The sequence below is a fragment of the Myxocyprinus asiaticus genome, chromosome 14 (assembly GCF_019703515.2).
Source record: "Myxocyprinus asiaticus isolate MX2 ecotype Aquarium Trade chromosome 14, UBuf_Myxa_2, whole genome shotgun sequence".
NCBI classification, from domain to species: Eukaryota; Metazoa; Chordata; class Actinopteri; order Cypriniformes; family Catostomidae; genus Myxocyprinus; species Myxocyprinus asiaticus.
Window position 1 is genome coordinate 7,660,226 of NC_059357.1, and position 25,324 is coordinate 7,685,549.

At 37.0% G+C, this 25,324-nt stretch overlaps 1 protein-coding gene across 2 annotated transcripts in view; it reads left to right on the forward strand.

Annotated features, from left to right (window-relative positions):
• Positions 1–25,324, forward strand: part of LOC127452064 (netrin-1-like) — a 65,464-nt gene that overhangs the window by 28,882 nt on the left and 11,258 nt on the right. For both annotated transcript variants that reach the window (XM_051717232.1, XM_051717233.1), the window contains exons 3-6: positions 1,162–1,350; positions 12,543–12,692; positions 14,366–14,419; positions 19,741–19,815. In XM_051717232.1, coding sequence (XP_051573192.1) covers positions 1,162–1,350; positions 12,543–12,692; positions 14,366–14,419; positions 19,741–19,815 — 468 coding nt within the window. The remainder of the gene's footprint in view (positions 1–1,161; positions 1,351–12,542; positions 12,693–14,365; positions 14,420–19,740; positions 19,816–25,324) is intronic.

Below are 25,324 nucleotides of genomic sequence, written 5' to 3' on the forward strand. Positions count from 1 at the left end.
TGTCAGTTGTACTGCCATTAAGAATTTTGATATATGACATTTTGATAAATGAGCTTAACTTCCAATAGCCGGGAAAGGTTAGAGGTCAAAGCCATCAGCAGGTGTGTGTGCATGAGATCTGGAGCGAGCAGTTTTATGAAGCCATTGTCTCTTAATGAAACGTTGCAATGGATAGAGGCCCAGAGATGCAGTGATGTCATTACAATAATAAAGCTCTTTCAGGATGCTGGTCAAACAGCTCTTTAATCCGTACCTCTCCTCGCTCCAACTGTGTCGAGGGGCTTCTATGATCCACATGGGACAGAAAAACCCACATCAGATTCAGATTCCACATTGCCAGAAGCAGTATACCCTATAGATCAGTACAGTAATAAAGCAATTGTTAGGTTGCTCACTAAAATGTATATATGATACTCTGTAAAGGGGAATTGATACGTCACATGTGTTTTACAGATTAAATAGAAGCAGACAGGGTCCTTGGAATAAACACAGTAGCATGTCCCCTCTTTTTAGCCAAGTTGATTATAAGTGGATAATTAATTTGCACAAATATTGCAGATTGCTGTGGTGAAAATCACCCATTCATGTCTAAATTTGTTCAGTATAATGACGTCACACATTTAGCAGATTATTTGCTTAAATTGAAAATTCTGTCATCATTTATACAGATAGATAGATTTTAGAGTTTTACACCTATGTTAAGAAGTAATAAGTTGTTAAAAAGTACTGTGCTTCTATGGAAGACCTGAACTACAAGGTGAAAAAAAAAAAGTAAATAAAATAAAATAAAAAAAATCTGAGAAAAATAAAACATCAGAGAAAAAACAAATCTGAAAAAAAAAAAAAACGTTTTTTGCCCCAAGAATTATTATTAGGTTTTATTTGTTTTTTAGGACATTCACATACGTAGGCTCAGGAAGGCACTAAGACACCTAAAAAAAAAAATCACTTAGTGATTTAATTTTTTCACCTTGTGTTTCAGGCGTTTGTTATGTTTCCTTTGGTCATGTCTTATCACGCAGTGATTGCCACTGGTGTCCTCTCAAAAATAGGTGCATGATGCCCTTGAATCAACCTGTTACTGTATTTGTGTGTATGAGAATTCCACAGCTTGCACTAAATTTCTGTCTCTCCATTTTCCTTCTCCATCGGTTGCTAAAGCCTGTCACTGTAATCTACATGCTCGTCGCTGCCGCTTCAACATGGAGTTGTACAAGCTATCGGGCCGCAGGAGTGGAGGGGTCTGTCTCAACTGCAGACACAACACAGCCGGACGGCACTGCCACTACTGTAAAGAGGGTTATTACCGAGACATGACCAAAGCCATCTCGCATAGGCGTGCCTGCAAAGGTAAGTGATCATTTATTTTCACTACAATGTAGTTTGTCCAGTAGAGATGCTTTTCACAAAGAGTTGTGCTGTAGCGTTACAAAATGCTCCATCACTTTTTTGTCACATAGCAAAGCGAATAATCAAACACATAACAAGGAAATAATCAAACACTCTCACCTAAAAAACATCCCATTATTCCAATTCATTATAGTGAATCAGTTTGTTCGGAAGGTTCATGTTAATTAAGCCAATTCAAATAAATGATTGACCAGTTCACTTCTATGCAGTGTTGGGAATTCCAATTCATTATACAGCAGTGAATCAGTTCAGTCGGAAGGTTCATGTAAATGAATCAGTTCAAATAAACAATTTACAAGTTCACTTTTATTTAGCGTTAGGAATTCAAATTCATTATAGTGAATCAGTTTTTTGGGAAGGTTCGTGTAAATGAACCAGTTCAAATAAACGATTCACCAATTCACTTATGTGCAGTGTTGGGAATTCCAATTCATTATAGTGAATCAGTTCCTTCGGAAGGTTCATGTAAATGAACCAGTTCAAATAAACGATTCACCAATTCACTTATGTGCAGTGTTGGGAATTCCAATTCATTATAGTGAATCAGTATGTTCGGAAGGTTCATGTTAATTTACCCAATTCAAAAAAACAATTCATTATTTCACTTATACAGTATGTAGTGTTGGGAATTCCAATTCATTATAGTCAATCAGTTCCTTCGGAAGGTTCATGTTAATTAAGCCAATTCAAATAAACGATTCACCAATTCACTTCTATGCAGTGTTGGGAATTCCAATTCATAATACAGTAGTGAATCAGTTCAATCGGAAGGTTCATGAAAATGAATCAGTTCAAATAAACAATTCACAAGTTCACTTTTATTTAGCGTTAGGAATTCAAATTCATTATAGTGAATCAGTTTTTTGGGAAGGTTTGTATAAATAAATAAGTTCAAATAAACAATTCACCAATTCACTTATATGTAGCATTGGGGAATTCAGATTCATTAAAGTGAATCAGCTAGTTCAGAAGGTTCATGTAAATGAACCAGTTCAAGTAAACTTTTCACCAGTTAACCTATATGTAGTGTTGGGAATTCCAATTCATTATAGTGAATCAGTATGTTCGGAAGGTTCATGTTAATTTACCCAATTCAAAAAAACAATTCATTATTTCACTTATACAGTATGTAGTGTTGGGAATTCCAATTCATTATAGTGAATCAGTTCCTTCGGAAGGTTCATGTAAATGAACCAGTTCAAATAAACGATTCACCAATTCACTTATGTGCAGAGTTGGGAATTCCAATTCATTATAGTGAATCATTTCGTTCGGAAGGTTCATGTAAATGAACCAGTTCAAATAAACGATTCACCAATTCACTTATGTGCAGAGTTGGGAATTCCAATTCATTATAGTGAATCATTTCGTTCGGAAGGTTCATGTAAATGAACCAGTTCAAATAAACGATTCACCAATTCACTTATATGTAGTGTTGGGAATTCCAATTCATTATAGTGAATCAGTTTGTTCGGAATGTTAATGTAAATGAACCAGTTCAAATAAACAATTCACCAATTCACTTATATCAAAGTCTTTCTAGCAAGTCAGTCCACTGTCGGCCATCTTTGGAACGCTCTCGGGAGGCTATTTGCAGTCATGCCAGCGTAGCTCATATCTACTTGAATGGAGAAAGACAAACATCTCAAAAATGGTTGGTCAAGATGACGATCGAAGAAAATTTTTCAAATCAACTATAAAATCTGACAGTACTAGAATAATAAATTGTGATTCTTAACCTCATATTACGCTAAAAAACGCAATTTTCCCAGCTTGTATAGCTAATGCGCATGCACGTTCTAGAGTTTATTGACAGGAGATGTCTGTATGTAAAAGGTGATTGGCTCTTTCAACTGTAAGGCGGGACTTCCTTTCTACATCAGTTGACCGTTGGGCGCTCAGAGCTCCTTGGTTGAGCGTTCCAATTTCTCCCATTCATTTTAATACATGTAGCCCATCTCTGCTAAATAATCTCTGTTTACTGTATATGTAGCATTGGGAATTCCAATTCATTATAGTGAATCAGTTCGTACGGAAGGTTCATGTAAATGAACCAGTTCAAATAAACAATTCACCAATTCACTTATATGTAGCTTTGGGAATTTCAATTCATGATAGTGAACCGAAATCGTTCGGACAGTTCATGTTATTAAAACAGTTCAAATAAACAGTTCATCGATTCACTTGAGCCCCTGCGCAGAAGTTGCTGTGTGGTCTTTTTTTAAGTGAAATATTAAATGAAATAATTGCTTCTGTTTATCTATATATAAATATTTCAATTCAGTTATATAAAAGTGTGTTTACTTGTTTTATTCGTTGTATTTAATATAAATGTGTTCAATATTAAATAATGTTAAATGTTGAAATGAGCATAAGTTGTATTTAGAATAGATATGTTGTTTCAATTTAATGTTCTCAACATTTGTTGACCTGTTGAGATCTTCACTCTTTTTGTACCAGTGTTTTACTATTAAATATATTTTCTTGCCTTAGTAGCTCTAATGTAGTTAGCTGCGTTTTGTAAGTTGCTTATATATCAAGCTAACTACTTTTTAAAAATAGGTAACACTGGAGTTTTAAACCAACCCCACCACATTAATTTCATGCATTGTCTCCATTTGTATTAATTCACCGATGAATTTCACAACGTCAGTCCCTCATTGACCCTTTGCATGTTGTCCCAGTGGCCACTCACGTACAAAACGTTCTGTGCAATTGCATTTTCCCCCACATTTATGCCAAGATAATTAGAATTCTCAACTGACTCTAGCAAACCTGGAGTCTGATGGAGGGAAAGCTTCAACAGACCACAGCATAATTGATATGAGAGGCTGCTTACCCAATCACTGAGGTTGCTTAATTTTCATGGACTGTCAGGATCCAAAATGCATATGTGATGTATAGCAAACACTGCCCATGTTTTATTGACGTGACTGTGTATTATCACAAAAGGAATGCATCTGATTTAGGAGAGGTTACAAATGATTTTCAACAACTCTTCCCTGCCAGCCAAAACATTTACTCAGGCTATACTGTATATGGGATGCTTGGAGGCCAGATGGGAGAGATACGGGCAAGCTAGTTTGACTAAAGTAGCACCCTCGCTTTGCCTCTTGTAATGACCTTAACATATATGACCGGCAAAGTTTGTCCGGGAAACGTTGAGGAGTTCCAGTCGGCATTCTTAAGTTTTGGCTGAGAAAATCGAAACCAAACCCAAGCTGATTGCTCCACTCTTCTCAGGTGACAAACTCCTCACATTGTGACGTCGTTTAGCGGACTGCCGTATTTATTGTTCGAGTCAGCCAACCATCTCATTGTGCTTGTTTTGGACAGGAAACGCAACACTGTGTCAACAATGTTCAGCGCTTATGAAAATTCCATAGGGTGTCATTTGGAAGGAAAAGGGAATATCGCTTGTAAATAACAAGGAGTAACTGCACCTATCAGGACAAATTAGACCCAAAACCAGATCCATTTTCAGTGGCAATCTGGAATGTCTCATGCTTTATTTCCCAGATTACCAACTTCATACCTCATCAAGAACAGTGTAAATACCATGTCGCCCTCCAGAGCAACGCCACTGTGTTGCAATTTCTCTACCTTTCTCCGTTCCACCTTTGTGCATAAGTTCAGTCATTATTTAATTAGTACTCACCAACAGGTCATTCCAAATAAGTATGACTTTCTTTCTTCCATGGAACACAAAGGGTGATTTTTTTTTTTTTTTTTTTTAGAATATCCTGGCCATTATTAACCTTATGATGAAAGTGAATGGGGACTCAATTCACAAATAAAAAAAAAATAAATAAATAAAAAAACACAATGTAAGTATCATAAAAGTGGTCCAAATGACTTGTGCATTATATTCCAAGTCTTCTGAAATCATACGACAGCTTTGTGTGAGAAACAGAAGTTGTTAATATCTGAAAATCGTCATATCCACCCTAGCTCTCCTTGGCACATTCATGAGAGTTCACGAGAGAAGTAGTGATGCCTGATGTTCGTAAATGAATCGTTCTTTTGAGTCGGATCTTGAAAAGGTTCATCCAGTTCACAAAAACAGTCTAAATTACTCTCTCAAATGTATTTATCCAAACTGGGTTTAACTCACTGATTCTATATCCAGTTCCAACAGTTAATAATTGTTCTTTACTCTAACAAAGCTATATGACTTTAGAAGACTGCTTTTAGGATACTAAAATGTTGCTTTTTTTCCATTTTGGAGCTTGACAGCCGCAGTTCTCATACACTTTACCTATATGGAAAAGAGTAGCCCAGGTAATTCTTCAAAAATTCAAGAAAGAAACTATAGATTTGGAACAAGTGAGGGTGAGCAAATGATGACAGAACTTTCATTTTTGGGTGAACTATCCATTTAAACTCTGAAAGAGATTTAACGTCTACTTCACACTGTTCAAGACCCAATTCCTTAGCATCTCTTCTTACTACCACTACATTATTAGTGGTTCTGGTTTAGATTATGGACTGTAGAGTTGTAGGGTCGTCTGTGAAGGCGTAAAAGCAGTGTCGTAATTCAGCAGGAGGTGGGCTGGTTGGTGGGTGGCTCAAGTGCAGAACTATGTTGAGCGAATGTTGAGTGGGCATTGAAATTCAGAGCATCCCACCACAATGTATAGTACTTTTTAACATCACCTATATTATCAGCGATGGGCAACAGTGAAAGTAAACCAAATGGATATGATGCCTTTCTAAAAACACTGCTGAACATGTTTCAGTAATGACATTGCCAAAGCATGATGTCAACCAATTCTTCCCTGGTGCTGTCAGTTTAGCAAAGAACATGAAGTGTTGCATAATGTCGCATGAGAAAATGCTGTTCTCATTTGGTTTAAATCAAAACTCCATCCCTCTTCTACAGAACAATTTGCTGTCACTCAAAGTTTTGTTTTAGTTCAGGAACTTTTGTTTCAGAGCAAAATTGGAAAATGGACCATCAAGCATCTTTTAAGGGTAATGGTGGAGACAAATAAACTGTGTTCCAAAACCTAGTGAGCTACCTAGACAACATTTTAAGGCATCACAAAGGCTGCTCCTAAAGTTAAGCAACATTATGCTGCCTTCTAAGACACCTCATTTGGGCCAAATTCGAAGGTAACATCACATGTATCCTTTGCAGAAAAGCCAATCCAAAGATGGCAAATGAATTGAAAGAAATTTCTATTATAAATACAGTATATTTCATTCAATACCGGTTCCTTAACAGTCCCATAAACGATTCTTTTAGTCCTTTTGAGGAAGAAATATTTGGAAATAAGAAATGCTATTCTTATTGTATTTACTGTCCTCAGCAGCCTGTTACCAAGTGATGAGATCATTTTGACATTTTAACAGAACAGATTCTTGCAAATGGTGTTATACTGTCTATAATACTAGAAGATATTTTCATTAATTCATCAAAAATTTATTTTTATAAAATATCACTAATTACAACAAAACTCATAATGTGTATCTTTAACTACACATTGTCATATTAACAACCATTCAGTAATTACTCTAATGTAAGTCTCACAAGCCTTAAGTTCACAGTAATAGTTCTTGGTTCATTTCGAGTTGGACATGCCGAAATTAAGGACTTGCAGTTCAATACATTTTTCATTCATTAAAAAGGGACCAGCTGACAAGAGTCAGTTTGGGAGGTGGTTTTGTATGATTCATGCTGTAGACTAAAATGAACCCATTTATAAGAGTCATATATTCATGAATCAGACAACACTGGTCGAGCTGTATGTTTCACACTGTAGATTCAAAAGAACTGTCTAATAAGAGCAGGCATTTTATAAAACATTGATATATCGATTATTGATTGGCTCATTAGTTTATTGATACGTTTTTGAGGCAGCGATATATTAACATAAGACAACATTTAAATTAGAAGCCTAATTTGTGTGCTTTTCAATTCACTGTCAATTGGCCTTCCATTTTATGTAGATTGGCGTAATAGCTTTGGGAGACCACAAGGGGGTGATATAACATTTACTTTACTTAATACTGAAGGACGCATTAATGTGGCACAGGTGGCAGTCCAAAGTTGTGAATCTAGTCACCATACACACAAAAGTTATGGAGCTTCAAGTATTAACAAAGTGACATTGAGTTTGCAGGTTAATGTATGAAACTTGTTTAGCTGTACAAACTGAACGATCAGAAATGGCAACGTTTATTTCTGTATGTAGCCTTGAAGAGGTTTTATTCAATCTGTCTAACAACAACAAGACATATTTGTAACTGAAAATACATTGTGTAGGCTATATGAAATATACCTATATACAACATATCATCCAGTGATGGCTACAGTATTTCCATTGATAATGATTTGGGTCAAATTTAATGGAAAACTATATGAGTTGCACTCCGTGGCGATGCAGAATTTTGAGCAGCCTCCAGCGTCATAGCTGTGTGTCGTATATGTGTGTACCTTCATAGAAAATAATTGTTGCATTTTAGAATGTGCCATGTCATTCCGCCAGACGCGTCCGGTGTGTGTGTCCCTTTAAGTTACACTGCCGCTCACACAAAGTTGTGTTGAGAAATATGTTTGAAGAGATCTGAATTTTTTTTATATATATCGCTAATCATTGGGAACATTTTCTGATTATCGACGGCATCGATCCCAAGCCTACATATGATTCATTTGTTCGGAAATCGGGCTACACTAGTCGCACTGTATTTTTCACACTGTAGATTCAAAAGAACCGGCTCATAAGAGTCACTCGTTCGGAAATCGGGCTACATTGGTCATGCTGTATGTTTTGCACTGTAAATTCAAAAGAACCGGCTCATAAGAGTCACTCGTTCGGAAATCGGTCTACACTGGTCACGCTGTATGTTTTGCACTGTAAATTCAAAAGAACCGGCTCATAAGAGTGATTCATTTGAAAATCGGTCTACACTGGTCACGCTGTATGTTTCGCACTGTAGATTCAAGAGAACCGTCTCATAAGAGTCATTCATTTGAAAATCAGTCTACACTGGTCACGCTGTATATTTTGCACTGTAAATTCAGAAGAACCATCTCATAAGAGTCATTCGTTCGGAAATCAGGCTACTTGGGTCACGCTGTATCTTTTGCACTGTAGATTTAAGAGAACCGGCTCATAAGAGTCATTCGTTCGGAAATTGGGCTACATTGTTCACGCTGTATTTTTCGCACTGTACACCCAAAAGAACCGACTCATAAAGGGGGGTCGCACATCGGACGCGTCTCGCCGACAACATGGTGCATTCTAAAATTTGAAACAATTGTTTTCTATGAATGTACGCACCCCGCCGCTGCCGCTCAGCGTCTGTTGATGGTGTCCTACGACTTCGGAATCTGCTCAAATTTCTGTCACGCCACGGAGAGCAACTTGCATATTTTCCATTCAATTCAACCTAAATCATTATCAGTGTACATAGAGTATTTACTCTAGCCTTGTTCATTCTTGAAGAAGGGAAAAACCTTGGTCATTCATTCGAAAATCGGGCTACATTGGTCACGCTTTATGTTTCACACTGTAGATTCAAAAGAACCGTCTCATAAGAGTTATTCAATCGGGAATCTGGCTGCACGGTTCGAGCTGTAGATCCAGAAGCGACGTTGCAGTGCTGCTGAATGGAAGCACAGAAAACATTATTTTAGTTCGGTGTTTCAGCTGCATCGGCAGAAGAATGTATGTTCAAGAATCGTTAACGAAACCTGGAATTTCATAACTTAGATACATGTGCTAACACCAAACTCTTTTGGAATCATCTTCAAATGTTGTCAGTTGTGCTTCGTGTGAGGAGTGTTATTTGTGATGAGTGCATTAGTGACCAGTAATTGTCACTGCCTATGTTGAGCATTCTAAATCAGTTAATTACATGGTTCCATTTTAGTTAGGATGCTGGCTTAGAAGTTACAGGATTTTATTAGTACATGTGTTCCATGGGAATCGAACTTATGACCAGTTGAGCTACAGGATACAATATGTCAAATGATGAATGATGACATGTCTTTCTGTTTCTGGCACTATTGTGATGGTTTACAGCTTTTCCAAGAGTGACATAAATCTGAGACGAACAAATGCCTTTGTTAATAATTCAAGAATTGACTGCTAATATTAATCAGCTTCTCTCAAGTTCTAAGAGTTCTGAGTTCTTGCTATGGCTGGATAGCTTAAATGGATAACCAAATTAGTCCCTGGCTATATAAAAAAAATGTCTGAAGCCCTAATGAGAAGAGTTGAGTTAAGACTTCAAATAAGCAGCTTTATGGTAAACGTTTGGCAGAGCGAACGCACAAAGAATTTCTTATATTTAATGTGTGATCGTCCTGACTAACAGCTTCGCCAGAGCACCTTTGAAGTACTCTCCGTTCCGTCATTAGTGAGAACATTATTCAGGCTTTATTTGCAAGGGCTTCCCTTTGCCAAGAGTCTTAACATTGGAAACTGGGGCACGCGGCCCCTACAAATGACAGCGCTATGTCAGATCACAAAAAGTATTAACACACAAAGACTTACACAGACACATGCTATACCTTTTGCCTTCACACAGTGGGTAACCACCAGACTCAAACACTCAGATCCCGCAACACACACACATACACACACACACACATACACACACACATACACACACACACACACACACACACACACACACACACACACACACACAGGTGTGGGCCATAACTGTTTTTATACCTCTACAAACTAATTTCAACCAGAAGTTTCTGGTTTGTGATACCTCAAAGTGCAGTTCCTCACTTGATATAATTTCAGGAGGGCATAACCTGCACCACAACCCATCCCTGGCCCAAGCAAAGTCTGGTCTGTCCAAACGTGAACATATTAAGGCTTTCAGACTTAAAATAAGTGGTCCATATGTAATATACCAACTGAAAAGGTCTGGTGTAAGTTGCTTTCATTCTTTTCTCATTTTGAAAAATAAAATATATTTATGCTTTGAACGCTGGTTTTTCTTTTCACATGAAATAGCCAAAAATGCGAAAACAGCTTGTTTTAAAACATAATTTTTTATTTTTTTATTTTATTTTTTTTTTTAAATCAGCTCAATTTCTTGTGTTTTTTATTCATGGATATAAAATTATTATTCAGCTTGAATTTTTGATTTCATTTCTTGAAAATGTTTGGCAGTTGCATATTAACTGTAACTGCTATTTCGCACGTAAAGAAACCAGACAATGGATTTATCCAACAGAACGTAGCAGCATAGCCTATATAATGATGCCATTGCTCTTGTTTATAGAAGCATGGTTTAAATTAACATAATAACACAATACTGTGCTTTAAATTAGAAAAAACGTTTAATCCAAATGTATAATACAGGTTAAGTGGGATGCTTATGATTATGTACTTAACCCTTTAAGCTCGGATTGGCCACCGTCGGGCTCGCGAGAAAAATATTAACAACTACAGTCTTGACCAACACAAATTAGCTATTGTTTGAAAGCTTAGAAGCTCTACTTTCCAATGCATATAGGCATTATGACCAAAACGGAACAATTGCTTTGAAATATTCAGTGAAATTTGCTTTGAAACAAATCAGAAGTGTTCCGTTTTGATCATTTATAAAAAATAAATAAAATAAATGGCATTGTACATATTATTGCAATCAGTTAAAACATCAAACTGATCAAATAGCCATGTGTCATATGTTGTTGGAAAGCTCTTTGCTTTACTCACAGACAAAAATATAGCTAGTAAAAGCAAGGATATTTCTTTGACAATTATGTTGGTGTTGCTCATATGCCGAGTTTTTGCTTAAAACTTCACGGAAAATAAACGGAACATAAAATATATACTGTATATAACAAGCCCACACTCAAGGTAATCAGATGCATAAATCATTAGATAATCCACACAAAGCACAATGTTACATATGGCCACCAGGAGATGGCGCCAAGTACATGACACAGATTCGGTGATGACTCAAATGGCACAGAATGAAACTCATTCTGTGAAATCTCATTACTAAAATCATGTCTGCATGCTATGCCTTTACTCATTCTTGTGTTTGTATGTATAATTAGTTCTTATGTACAATTATTATGTTTTATTTGTTTGGAGAGGCTTTTTGGACACTTGGAGAAGTTTTTGGACACTATGATAAATTATTTGTGTAATGCTATAACTTTTGATTGTTTTGTCGTATCAACACAACATTTTTCTCAGATACAGTTGGCATGATTGAGGAAAAAACAAAAGCAGTTTTTCTGATAAATTTAAAATAAGAAATATAAGAAAAAAAGTAAATGTTTGGCTTAATTTGTTTGGTGATTTTTCAGCAGTTGCTTAGGCTGAGAGTCTCAGAATGTATCATAATCTATATCATAAAAAAATTAGAAAGTTTTCTTTACAATGATACCAAACACTTTACCTCTTTTATATTATTTATTTTTTTTGGTCAAGTTATAAGCCTTTATTTTTGCGTATGCCACTGAAACAGGAAATCTTTAAAAACACCCTCAAAGCTTAAAGGGTTTTAAAATTTCTGTATAGTGTAGTGGAGATCTATTCATCTGTTTCAGTCATGTGACTTCCTCACAGCCACCATATTTATGATTGTCTGAAAGGGAAAGCTATGGCAGTGAATGGCAAAACACCTGAGAAATGTTATCAGAAAAAACATCAATCACTTATTTTGATCCAACATACGGACACAGACTTGAAAAGCATATGTCGTGTTTTGGATGGTCCCTATAATTAAAGAGCTTAACCAGTAAAATTTCCTTCACCAACCAGCTTTACCAGAAATAACATCAACTACGTTTTGCTTGTAATCAGCATGGCTATATTGAACTACACAAAACTACACCAGCAAATCTACATCAACAAAACGTACACCAGAAACACCAGTATCAAACCATATCACCTTGCGAAAAGGAGCCTGAACCAGGATGGAAGTTCTTGCTTGTTTAAGCTAATGTTTTTAGCAGGGGTATTTTTATTTTGAATATGAGAACAATAACACGCTTTGAAATCGTCCACGAGCCCTGTTATTTTGCAACACACTTACTTAGATCTGAAATATTTATTGATACATGTAATTTTTATCCATTTTACTGTATTTTTGCATTACAAATTTGAGTAGCATTTGTAAACTCTCATTTTATCTTTTCTTTATAGCATGTGATTGCCATCCAGTTGGCGCAGCTGGTAAGACCTGTAACCAGACGACTGGACAGTGCCCATGCAAGGATGGTGTGACTGGTATCACGTGCAACCGCTGTGCTAAAGGCTACCAGCAAAGCCGGTCACCAATCGCCCCCTGTATCAGTAAGATTCATCTTTCTGACTTGATTTTTCTCTTTCTCCTTCTATGTGTCTTCATAAAATATTGTTTATTTATTATTAGTCTTTCAAGCATTAACTATAAATAACCAGGAAAAATTTATCCAGATTCTCATATTACTCTCCATATTTTTTAAATTCCACATGCATAATGTAACAAATATGTATAAAAACAGTGCTGAACCACATTGAATTGCCTGGGAAATGAGCATGAACTACAAATATATAAAACAAGATGACAGACAATGGTTTTTATATAAGCACAAAGAATTGTTCTTTATTAAATTTACTATTATGCAGCTTCCCTTAAAAATTAATCTTGGATTAAATCTGGTGGTCCAGCATCAGTAATTTCCTCATTACCACTCACATAGAAATTGATTATAATGCGCCAAAGAAAATTCTGCATAAACACTTATTATTATTCATGATTTCATGGCCCTGGTCCATTTAATTTCCGTATCGGTCCCCCGTTCCATTATTTCCTTGGATGGACATCTTGCGATTGCCCCTCCACTAAGTCAAACAGACCATAAAGCCCTGGATGACATGACCTAGTCTGCCCTGAACTCGCTGACGGCTTTTCAACTCATAAATCTCGTGGCCTGCTCCAGAACCATGATGGGTGATATGTTTATTGGCAGTATCAACAAGGCAGCAGACGGTTTCTGTGGCGATAAACGACAGGCCCACACAGCAGCTGGCATTTCTCGATAGGGTACTCGCTGGGAGCACTATACAATGTGCCGCTATTAATGTGAACCACTTCTATTATGGAGTAACTGATGACATCGACAATAAAGATTTATCTGGCTCTTTGACAAAGCAGTTGTAGACATGTAGCCATTCAGATTGGCTTGGCAAAGACTCATGTAGACAAATGAAACCCCAAGAAACTAGATTTCCCCTAATTTCTCAGGTCAAGTAACAAATGTGCTGTAAAAACTGGAAAGAGAAAACGGGCCCCACGAACTGAGTGGAAAATATTTGGCTTCTCATATATTTCATAATGTGCTTTTGTTTTATAAGGTTCATATAAAAAATTTTGCGATATCACTAATTTTGCCAACTGCACATTTTAACAAGCCAGGATACCCCATCAGCATATATGTTAGAATAGCAGAATGCTTAAAAATAGGAAGAAGGGGCTTGAATCTGAAAACCCCCTAAAACGTGAGCACGAATTGATTAATAATATGTGGGTAGCTGACATACTGTACTCTGTCTAATACTCTTACAGCATTTTGCTAATACTTTTATAATTACTATGCAGCAGCTTTTATGACCTCATATTAATTGAGAGACATATTAATATTATATTAAAATTAATTGCAGGAACATCAAAAGTGAACTAGTGAGGTCAGAAAGGTGTTTAAAAAATTGTGGAAAACAACAGGAAATGGTGGCAAGTTACAGGACCTAACAGATACATTTTACCTTATACTACACATTTGTATGCATTTGATAAATGTTAAAATCTTATCTTATTAGTCAATGGGCAACCACATGTAGGTAATTACTCGAAATTACCTACAAAGCCCAAATAAACATTAAAGAAGTGAAACTTGTTTATTGAAAACAATAAAATTGCTAGAAAAAAAGGGAAAATGCAAGGCATTGGGCATGGTTTTGATTTAATCCTTGACTGTTTGTTACAGAAATACCTGTTGCAGCACCTACGGCCACTTATAGCAGTTCAGAAGAGCCAGCAGGTGAGTTTTCTAAAAATAAACATTTACAGGAATAGTTCACTCAAAAATGAAAATTCTGTCATTATTCACTCAACCTCATGTAGTTGCAAATCCATATGACTCACTTCCTTCTGTATAACACAAAAGGAGATGTTAGGCAGAATGTTAGCCGAAGTCACCATTCACTTTCATTGCATCATTTTTCCATACAATGAAATTGAAAGGTGACTGAGGCTAACATTCTGCCTGAACATCTCCTTTTGTGTTTCACAGAATAAAGTTATATGGGTTTGGAACAACATGAGAGTGGGTAAATGATGAGTCAATGTGACGAAAAAATTATTTTAATAATAAACTGGGCCATTTAAATAAAGCAAACACTGACTCAACATTAAGCTTCATATGATTAGATATTTCAAACACATACTTTTTGTTTGGTGGTTGTACAAAATGTACAATATGGTTTAAGTTTGCTTCACAACACATACATTGGAACTGTAGAATTGTTTTTTAAAATACTTACTAAACAACATCCCTATAAAGTGAATCATAGTTCATGTTTAGATTTTAAGGCCCAATTTTCTCCCTTACGTCTTAATGATTATAACATCAACAAAATCTCAGCGATGGCTTCCCTTCCGTACATGCTTTGTCTCAGTCACCATCGAAACTGTCTGGGAGCTTAATCTGATTACATGCTTCATTTGAATGCATTTTCTTTTCCGTCACACTCTTGCAGCGCTGTGCCGTGAGGGAGAGCACACCCTTGTACTTTCATTCATTCTCAATTACCCAAGCTACCCGATCACTGTCTACGCCGTGGGAGTGGGCTTACACCCGGGACATACAGGAGTCCCATGGAGTCAAGCTCAGTTGCTGAGCTGTTTCTGGCTTTTATCAGCTCAGAGATGTTTCTCCATTCACTATGAGTTTAAATTTCCCTTGTTAGCACACATGTTTCAGACACATCAAGCCCTGGTGCTCAATAAGATGGAAGATGCACCTTCAAATCTGGCCCATGTCGTGTCCCAATGCCATTTCCTCCCTATCTGCTCACTTATTTTCTGTGCTTTCTCTACCGTCTTTGTCGTAGCCTAGTAGTTAGAGCCCATGCTCAAACATATTGGGCTGTTGTGCTCAACTGGGAAATGCAGGTTCAAATCAAATCATCACTGCGTCGTGTCCCAATGCCATTTCCCTTCTGTCTGCCCAATAATCTCCTGTCCCCTCTCTACTTTCTTTGTCAATAAAAAGTGGAAAAAAACACCTCAGAGCCATGGCTTAGCCGATGGTGCACATGCTCAGAGACGTTAAGCTGTTGTGCTTAGTTGGGAAATTCAGGTTTGGATCTGACTTGTGCCAAGTGCCGATCCCATTTCCCCTCAATCTGCCCAATAATTTTATCAATAAAAAGTGAAAGAAAAAAAAACCATGTCAGAACCATGGCTTAGTTGTGGCACTCAATTGGGAAACACAGGTTTGAATCTGACTTGAGCCATGTTCCAAATGCATTTTCCCTCTATCTACCCATTAATGTCCTGTTTGCTCTCTGCTTTACTTCAATAAAAAGTAGCAAAAACCTACTGAATCCATGACTTAGCAGTTAGCGCACATGCTCAGGCACATCGAGCTGTGGTATTCAATTGGGAACTACAGGTTTGAATCTGAATTGTGCCCTGTTCCAATCCAATTTCCCTTATATCTGCCCAATAATGTCCTGTTCCCTCTCTACTTTATTTTTTGACAAAAAGTTAGTGCACATGCTCAGGCACATTGAGCTGTGGCGCTCAATTGGGAAATACAGGTCTGAATCTGATCCTATTTTCCCTCTCTATGCTAAATAATTTCCTGTCCCCTTTCTAATTTCTTTATCAATAAAAAGTAGCAAAAACCCATTGGAGCCATGGCCTAGCAGTTGACACATTGAGCTGTGGCGCTAATGTGACAAATGCAGGCTCAAATTTGCCCTGCATTGTGTCCAGATCCCATTTCCCTAGTATTTCAATCCCCCTTTTACTTTCTTTGTTAATAAAAAACTTGTCAGAATCGTGGCTTAATGGATAATGCACATACTTAGACACATAGTGCTCAATTGGGAAATACAGGTTTGAATTTGACTTGTGCCATGTTCCAATCTCATTTCCCCACTATCAGCCTTATAGTTTCCTGTCCCCTCTGTATTTTCTTTGTCAAGAAAAAGTGGAAAGAACATACCAGAGCCATGGCTTAGCAGATGGTGCACATGCTCAGACACGTTGTGCTGTGGTGCTCAATTGGGAAATACAGGTTTGAATCTGAATTGAGTCGTGTTTCGATCCCATTTCCCTTCTATCTGCCCAATAATGTCCTGTTCCCTCGCTACTTTATTTGTCAACAAAAAGTAGCAAAAACCCATTAGAGCCATGACCTGTCAGTTAGCGCACATGCTCAGGCCCATTTTGGTGCTCAATTTGGAAATACAGGTTTGAATCTGACCTGTGTTTTTTCACGATCCCATTTGCCCTTTCTATGCTGAATAATTCCCTTTCCCCTCTCTACTTTCTTTGTCAATAAAAAGTGGCAAAAAACCCATTGGAGCTATGACCTAGCAGTTAGCACACATGCCCAGACACATTGAGCTATGGGGCTAATGTGAGAAATGCAGGTTCAAGCTTTCCCTGCATTGTGTCCAGATCACATTTCCCCTCTGTTTCTAGTCCCATTTTTACATTCTTTGACAATAAAAACCGGAAAAACACATCAGAGCCATGGCTTAGTGGATAATGCACATGCTCAGACACATTGAGCTATGGAGCTCAATTGGGAAATATTGGTTTGAATCTGACTTGGCTTTCTAACCCATTTCCTTTCTTTTCCCCCAATAATATCATGAGCTCAATGCGAAAAATCATAGAGGTGCCCCAAAACTCTTGCTCTTATTCTATCTACATGTCTTCCTGTAGTCTACTATGAAGAAGTCTCTGGTGTGGTTCCCTGGTGGAATAGCACAGTCATGCTTAAAGAACTCTATTAAGTAGACATTTGTCCATCCACAGGGGACATCCATTATTGGAGGACGTGGGTGTAAAGGGGCAGCATCTGGCATTGTGTCGCTTGCCTAATGGCCGCCCAGTCTTATCAAAGAGAGGCATGATGAGGCGGACAAGGGCCGTCACCACACAAAAGCCACCCCATCCCCTTAGTTCATGCATTTACATGGAAATCAGGCGTGGCTGATATGGACGTGTCAAAATCATTTACTTTGGGACTCCACCCCCTTCATCACACTTTCTCATTCTCTGCCTCCCATTCTCTGCCTCCACGATCCTTCACATCCTAATTCTGCGCACCACCTTTTTGTGTTACCACAATCTGCCAGACAGCTCACCCTCCACCCCCATCTACATTCCCCCTCAAACTTTTTTTATTCTGTTGGTGGTTCTTTCCTGCCTCGCCGTTGCCCAGGTAACCTCATTCAGACGGGATATAAAGGGACATGAAAAGGGTGGACTGGACAGTGGGGCTGGAGAAAATAATGAAGTTTGTCCATATTCAGGCGAAAGCTGAAAGGTCTCCTCGCTCCCATCTCGTCCAGTCCACCAGAAATCTTACGATTATTACACTATGTGAAGTAGCTGTGACGAGAGACTCTCAGGCTCAAAATTGTGTCAGGCAGTAGTGAAAACTGTAAAGTGGGAACGGAGCCATTTTAATGTTCTATCAAGCCCTGTTCTCAGTCCAAAAGGTGGCTGACATTGAAGCGACTCAGAGAACACTATCGCTGACGCCCTTTGGCTAATTGTGAGGTTCAGGTCTCTACAGAGGTGTCAGATAGATCCGTACTAATTACTTGAGCTATAAATCATAGAACTTTAGATGATGGCCCTGAGAAATGGGAAAGCAGCTTTTAAACCAGCATTCACTCTCGCAGGCATTGTTACGGCTGTGTTCTACGTTTGAATGAAGTTTGAATGAAGTTTGAATGACCTTTTAACCCCCTGCCATGACATTGGGGAGGTTGGGGCAGTAAAGGGTTGGCGGGCTGGGTGGGGATTATGTAAGGAGGTGTTATTTAGGGTGAGAAAATGACTAGGATAAGTTAAGAAAAGATTAAGTTGTTAAACACCCATTAAGGCTAAATTAGTTTTAATGTGACTCTCTTTAAATGTAAGAATAATGTGTATACAGTTGCCCCAAAAAGTGTTTGGACAATTAAGCCAGACTGAAAAGAGTATGAATGTCATTGCATTAAATTACAACATTTCAAACCAAACAAATTATGTTAGATCTTACTGCAAAAGTAACTTTTCTTCTCTTAGCCAATTTTGCATTTACTATTAACCAACTGCTCCCAGTGTGATTTATTGGATGTATGAAGCCCCTCAAGTTCACACAGGTGTCCTAGTACAGTAACCACTTTTTTAAAAACAAAAACGTATTTTTGTGAATTATTTTGCTTGAAAAGTGTGCTTGTGTTATCTTTCTTGAATACAGAAAACAAATAATACCGCTCATGTTTTTGTACAACTTGGTGAATTTTAAAACTTAATGAGAGTATGTTGTTTCACCGAAACATGTAAAGACTCATTTTGTAAATTATATAGAAATTGCTCTTTGGCTGAACTTGATTTAATCATGGACAGTGGTTCTACATGTTTGAAATTAGTTTTCTTAACATTACTATGTAATCTCAACACAAACAGTTTGTGTAGAAAGAACCTAGTTAAATTGGGTAAACCTAACAAAATTAGTCATGTCAATGTAACTCAAAATCTTCTTTATTTCTTTATGTACTAATGAAAGCGAATGTTAGCATGCTAAACACATGCTGGTTGAAATCACTACAGAGTGTAGTTTAGTAACCATGTTATTGTCAACGAAGCGAGCAATCAATTTATTTTTCGTCATCTACCTGTTCTCATCGTTAGCTCAAGCTCCACTCTTCATAATAATGGAAACCCCCAAAACTCCAACATAACAGAAACTCTTCTAAATCTCAGCCTAACAAAACATTAAACACTAACAAGTATCCCCTTTATATTCATCTTGCACAAAAAAACTAAACATAAAATAACACTCAATTTTAACATTTACTCTCCCTATCAAGTCCAATGCAGATCATGCTGAGAAATGTAAATCCCCAGTTTCATCAGTGCTACATTAAAAACACAAAAGTATTCATGTAGTTCCAGCTCAAATGGATTAAGTAAACCTTCGTTTTTACAGATTTAAATGGATAGCAATAAAATCAAGTTGTGACAAAATGTTCTAGAATTTTGTTGCTTTAGTTTATTGTAATTAAGTAATTTGAACAAGCAGTATAAATCCTTTTTTGAGTGTCTGTTGTTTGTTTTCTTTCTTAGATTGTGACTCCCACTGTAAGGCCTCCAAGGGCAAGATGAAGGTCACCATGAAAAAATACTGCAAAAAAGATTTTGGTAAGTAAACTTCTTTCAGTACAGAGTTGTAAATAGTACTTAGAAATGATATTTAAGTTTACTTTTGGTTGAACTTGTTCTTAAAATATCTGAATAAAACTGTGAGGGGTTAAAAGGATGATTTTTACCTGTAAAATGTAATTGACTAAAAATAAATGTATTTTTCATGTTTCATTTGAAGTATTCTGTTTCAATGGTACTCGAGAAGAGTACAAATCCCCCAAATTAATACTTAAGTATAGTAATGAATTTACGTTTACAACCCTGAAACACATGATGTCTTTGCAGGACAGGTTTCTTCTATTGCTCTGCCTCTCGTTTCTCTTATAGCACTGACGGCTTAATTAGGGGCTAAAGGTTTACAGTATGTTATAGCATCAAAGCGTGTGAACACAGCAGGTATCTCCAGATGGACACGCTCAAACTGCCTCACAGCATTTAGAGGACAAAGGGGACAGCTGGTTCCTGTTGAAAAAAGATTTCATAGACTTCACGACTTTAAATACCAATATAGCTAATATAATAAAGCGCTTACAGAAGTTAAAGAATTTAGTTATGAGTTTTAAGGTTTTAATTGGCACAACATATAGACTGAGCCACATTCTTAAAGGCATAGTTCACCCAAAAATGAAAAATCTCCCTTTATGCTGTTCTAAACTCATAGGGCTTTCTTTCTTTGGTGAAAAACACAAAAGGAGATGTTAGACAGAATGATAGTCCCAGTCACTTCATTGTGTGTAAATTAGATTTAGTAAAAGTTAATGGTGACTGAGACTAACATACTCCATTTGTGTACAAACAGAAGTCATATTGGTTTGAAACAACATGAGGATGAGTAAATTATGTCAGAATTTAATTTTTTTTGGGTGAACTATCCTTTTTAAATGCATGTGGCATCTAAAGAGCGTCTACTCATAAATAACTCCTTATATCAGGACACAATATAAAAGTTCTTGGATCCAAACTGTTAATGGGTCCTGTAGCTGTTTGTAGAGTGAGGGAAAGTTTGATTTCTCAGTGTGACATCAACTCATTCCTGACTGGCTTCAAGTCTGGAAAGAGATCTTAGATTTGTGTTGTCCAAAAGTGAGACCTGCACTGCCAAGCTGGAGAAAATGAGAGAGGCAGACAAACAGTGTCCAAAACAGGCGCAATGCAACACGTTTCCTGCATCAATCATTTTTATGACCTCACTGAAAGCGAAAATTCTTCACAAAGCAAAAAAATCGGCCTACAGCCATTCAGAACATATTTTATGTTGTAAAGTATCTGGGTGGCAGGATTTTGGATCAAGGAGATATCACTGGAGCTAGAACCAAACAGACACAACACGACAGAAATAGAAACCAACTCTGCATCCCTATTTTGCATACTATCCATTCTAATTCATTATTATGCGTCCCAATAGTTAATAATTTTGCGAACCTGTTCTGAAATTGAACCGCGACTTGCACAACGAAAGAGGAGGAGTTTGTGAGAGCTCATTTTCTACTTTTTTAGTGGAAGAAAAGTGCAGACAAATGCAGGCCGAAGCTACCACAGCAGTTTTTACAAGTATGAACCTAAACTTACTCAATTTTAAGTTAATCAATTTAGATGTAAACTTACTGTATGAGACGAGGGGGTCAGTGGTATCAAGAAGCAGTTTAATAAATGTGCAAATTTAGATGCAGCCAACAAAATGTCTTGTTGCAGTTAGGGGTTATGGAAAATTATTTAGTGCCTGGTTAGGAAAATTACTCAGATTAAACATGGAAGGGATTTAAACGGAAGTGTTCCCTTTTGCGTTCATACTTTATGATGGGAGCCAGAAATCTGAGACCACTACTATAAATGCCTCTATTTTTAAACATTTCCTGTTAATATTTTGGATGTTTCCCTTTTTTTTTCTTTTTTTCTTCAAAATCCCAAAACTTTATTTATTTCCAGGTTTAAAAAAATAAATAAAAACAATTCCAGATTTTCAATATGTTCTCAGACATTTGTAAAAATACTGCAGAAAAGATTTTGGTAAGCCCACCTGCAGCAGTTAGTACTTATTGAAATGTGTACTTGAAATGTGCCTTCCTTTTAGAGGAAAATATTGCACACAGAATTAAGGCTATGCACTCACAGTGGGACACCTGCTTTGCCAATTCATCTGGAGCCACAGCGCTCAACCGCACAGGTCATCGAAAGTACACTCTCCTCATTTATCTGTAGCACCTTATCTATATTAATATCTCCTTACAACTCATTACTTTAAATTAGTCATTTACAATCACTTCCCCCATCTCTCGCATCACACTAGTTTCCAAAAACATATTCGGGCATCTATCAGAGGGAGAAATGTTAGATAATGCTAATATAGATAATTGCTACAGGCTTCATCAGCAGCCACAATGACAAATGAAAGAATAGAGCAGATGCACAGTAGTAGTTTATTTTTTATTTATTTTTTTATTTCTATTTTATTTTTAATTTAGCATGATTTTTTGACTGCATTGACATTTTTAGTTTTATCACTATTTGTTGTTCAATATATTTATCCTTCAATTTAGTTTTAGTAATTTGGGACTGCCAAAGTTTATGAACCCTACGCTATGCTTTAAGTCATAAGCACAAAGTCAGTGGGCGTGGCCATTACGTTTTGGTATTTTCGTGAGTATCAAAATAATGAAGTGATCAGAAAAATCATACCAAATCCAAACATTTCACTCTCTCCAACTTGTTCCACCAGTCCCTTTTGCAGTGACTTAAAAATCACTCTACGACAACAAGTGGAAAAATACTAATACAAATTAGATCATAAATACAACTGTAAATATAAACATAATAATAATAATTTAAAAAATAAACCATGACCTAAAGATAGTTTAGAACAAATCTCATACATTTTTGTTTCATAAAATGGCTACAACAGTGATTGTCATTGACATAATTTGATGTTCCTCTATATTTTCCGAATTTTGACATGAACTGGAATCTCCAAACTGCAAATGCAGGAACAGAGTTTAGACGTAGCGCTGAGGTAAGATGTGCTTTTGAAACGTCTTAGGGAAATGACCTATTTCTCAGGAAAATAGCAAATTGCGCTTTGTGCCACTTCATTAACATACAATACACCTAGAGTTTGCACGCAGACACCCACAGATAGCGCAAACACTCCCACCCACACCCACTTGTGCTGGCACATAAATTGCACTTAGAATTAGCGCTCTCATGAAAATCGAATAAGACGTTGCGCACGGCCCACGCTACACTTTGCGCACTAATGAAAATAGAGCCCTATGTGTTAAATGAAATCTTATACTATATCTGTACATTTCTCATGGCCATCGAGTGTTTTGCTATCTAGTGAAATTTTTAAAGGTTTTAATTTTGTAACATACTGTTTATCAAAAACCAAATTTAAAGAATTTTCTTTTTCTTCTTAGTTAACAAAAATGTTTTTAGTTTTTACACTGACGAAAATAATACAAAGTAGAGAAAGTAGAGAGAAAAGAAACAGAGAAAGAGCTAATAATGGCATTGTTGGTCATCTGTGGCTCCTATCGTTATTTTAAAGCCAAGATATTAAGTTTCATTCTCAGCCACAAGTGTTCATGCTCTGAGCTTGTTCTCACAGGGAAGTCATTCATCAAATAAATGTTATATTGGGCAGGTAATATTGAGTAAGCCTCTGTGACTGCACTATAAATCTTATTGGGTTGGGTTTCCCATTCAGCCAGCCCCTTCATCATTGTGTCACACATGTGAGAAAGGCCCCATGATTGTCCTTCTAACTACGCATTTAAAACAAATAGCAAAAGCCATCTTTACATTCTGCAATATTCAAATGCATTTGAGTTATGAAATGTGTAGGATATGGCTCATGGTTTTCATAAAATAAATGTCTCTGCTCTTATCTGTTGTAATAAAGGTAAGTGCACTCCAGTCAAATGCAGACTGCTTGTTTTTACAGGTATAGCATAGGTTTATTTGAATCTATTTTCCTTATTTTGCAACCTCTCAGTTCTTTCTTGCCCCTTTAGTCATCACAAACCTGACTAAATGAAGCTGATACAGACTCTTCATAAAAAGCCTAATTTTTCAACATGATTACTTGCTACAAATCAGCCATGCTGTTCCTTCTGTCAGCTGTCCAAATGGTTTCGCGATTCATCAAGTATAGCAAGATGAGAAATGGAACCAATTGCGTTTTATTAAACTGTAAAAAACTTTTTACATCATTTACTCACCTTCATGTTGTTGAACCATACATAAACTGGTATGACTTTCATTCCTATGTTGTGGAACACAAAAGGAGATGTTAGACAGAATTTTAGTCACAGTCACAATTGACTTTCAGTGTATGGAAATAGATGCAATGAAAGTCAATGGTGACTGAGGCTGTCATTCTGCCTAACATCTCCTTTTGTGTTCTGCCACAGAAAGAAAGTCATTCCCAGTTTATAACAACATGAGGGTGAGTAAATAATGACAGAATTTTAATTTTTGTGTGAACTATCCCTTTCATTAGCTATCCTTAGAAATTAATCTAATTTGTTTTTGCTGAGATACATTTCTTATTTAAGTCTTTATGAAAATGTTCAAATAAATGGCAAAAGACTGCATGACATTAGTTTTTCTCCTTTGACAATTTCCTCAGTGCAAATGTTGGACCTCAGTTTTGTCCTGGTGAGAAGTTATTTTAAAATGATTTTGACTTCTCTGAAATGTCACTTAATGTAAGAAGGGAAAGACCAGCTTTATTAATATTTTCCACATCAGAATAACAATAAAGTCATCAAAACTATGAAATAACACAAATGAAATTTGGGAATTATGTACTGGCTAAAAATGTTAACAAAACAAAACAAAACTAGGCATAATTTATTTAAAAAAAACATTTAAGCATAAACTATTAGATCAGAAGGTTTTTTTAAGATAATGAGAAAAATAAATGAAAACGTGTTGACTAGTAGAGTGTATATGTGACTGATAGGATCAATATGGTACAAACTGTCCAGAAGTCACTGGAAGATTAAACTGCTGGCATCCATAAAGTTCTACATCTGTCCAGCACTGGCAAATGAGAGAGACAGACAGACAGGGAGACCAGTGAGAAAGAAATACTCCCTGTTGATCCCCTTTTGTTGTCCGTCGCTACGGAGACAGCAGTCCTAAAGGGTCGCATTCTCCTACTCTTGGGTGGGGGTGAATGACAATGAATCAAAGACCCGTATGTGTGTGTGTCAGTGTGTGTATGCAGCTCCTTAGCATTGCCACACACACACACACACACACACACACACACACACACACATGGTAAAGGCAGCAGTCACTGCCCCGGCGTAAGCGACCGGGCGTAGGGTGTCCCAGCAGGGAGCTCGCAGCAGCTTCAGTGTGGTAATCAAGCACACTAATTAGATTAGAGGCCGGCTTGTGTACAGCGTGTGTGTCGTGTTCCAGCGCACTAGCCGCAGACACAGAAACCCAGCGGGACACCTGGCAAATCCATGGGCCTCTTCCTCTTTTTAAATTAATT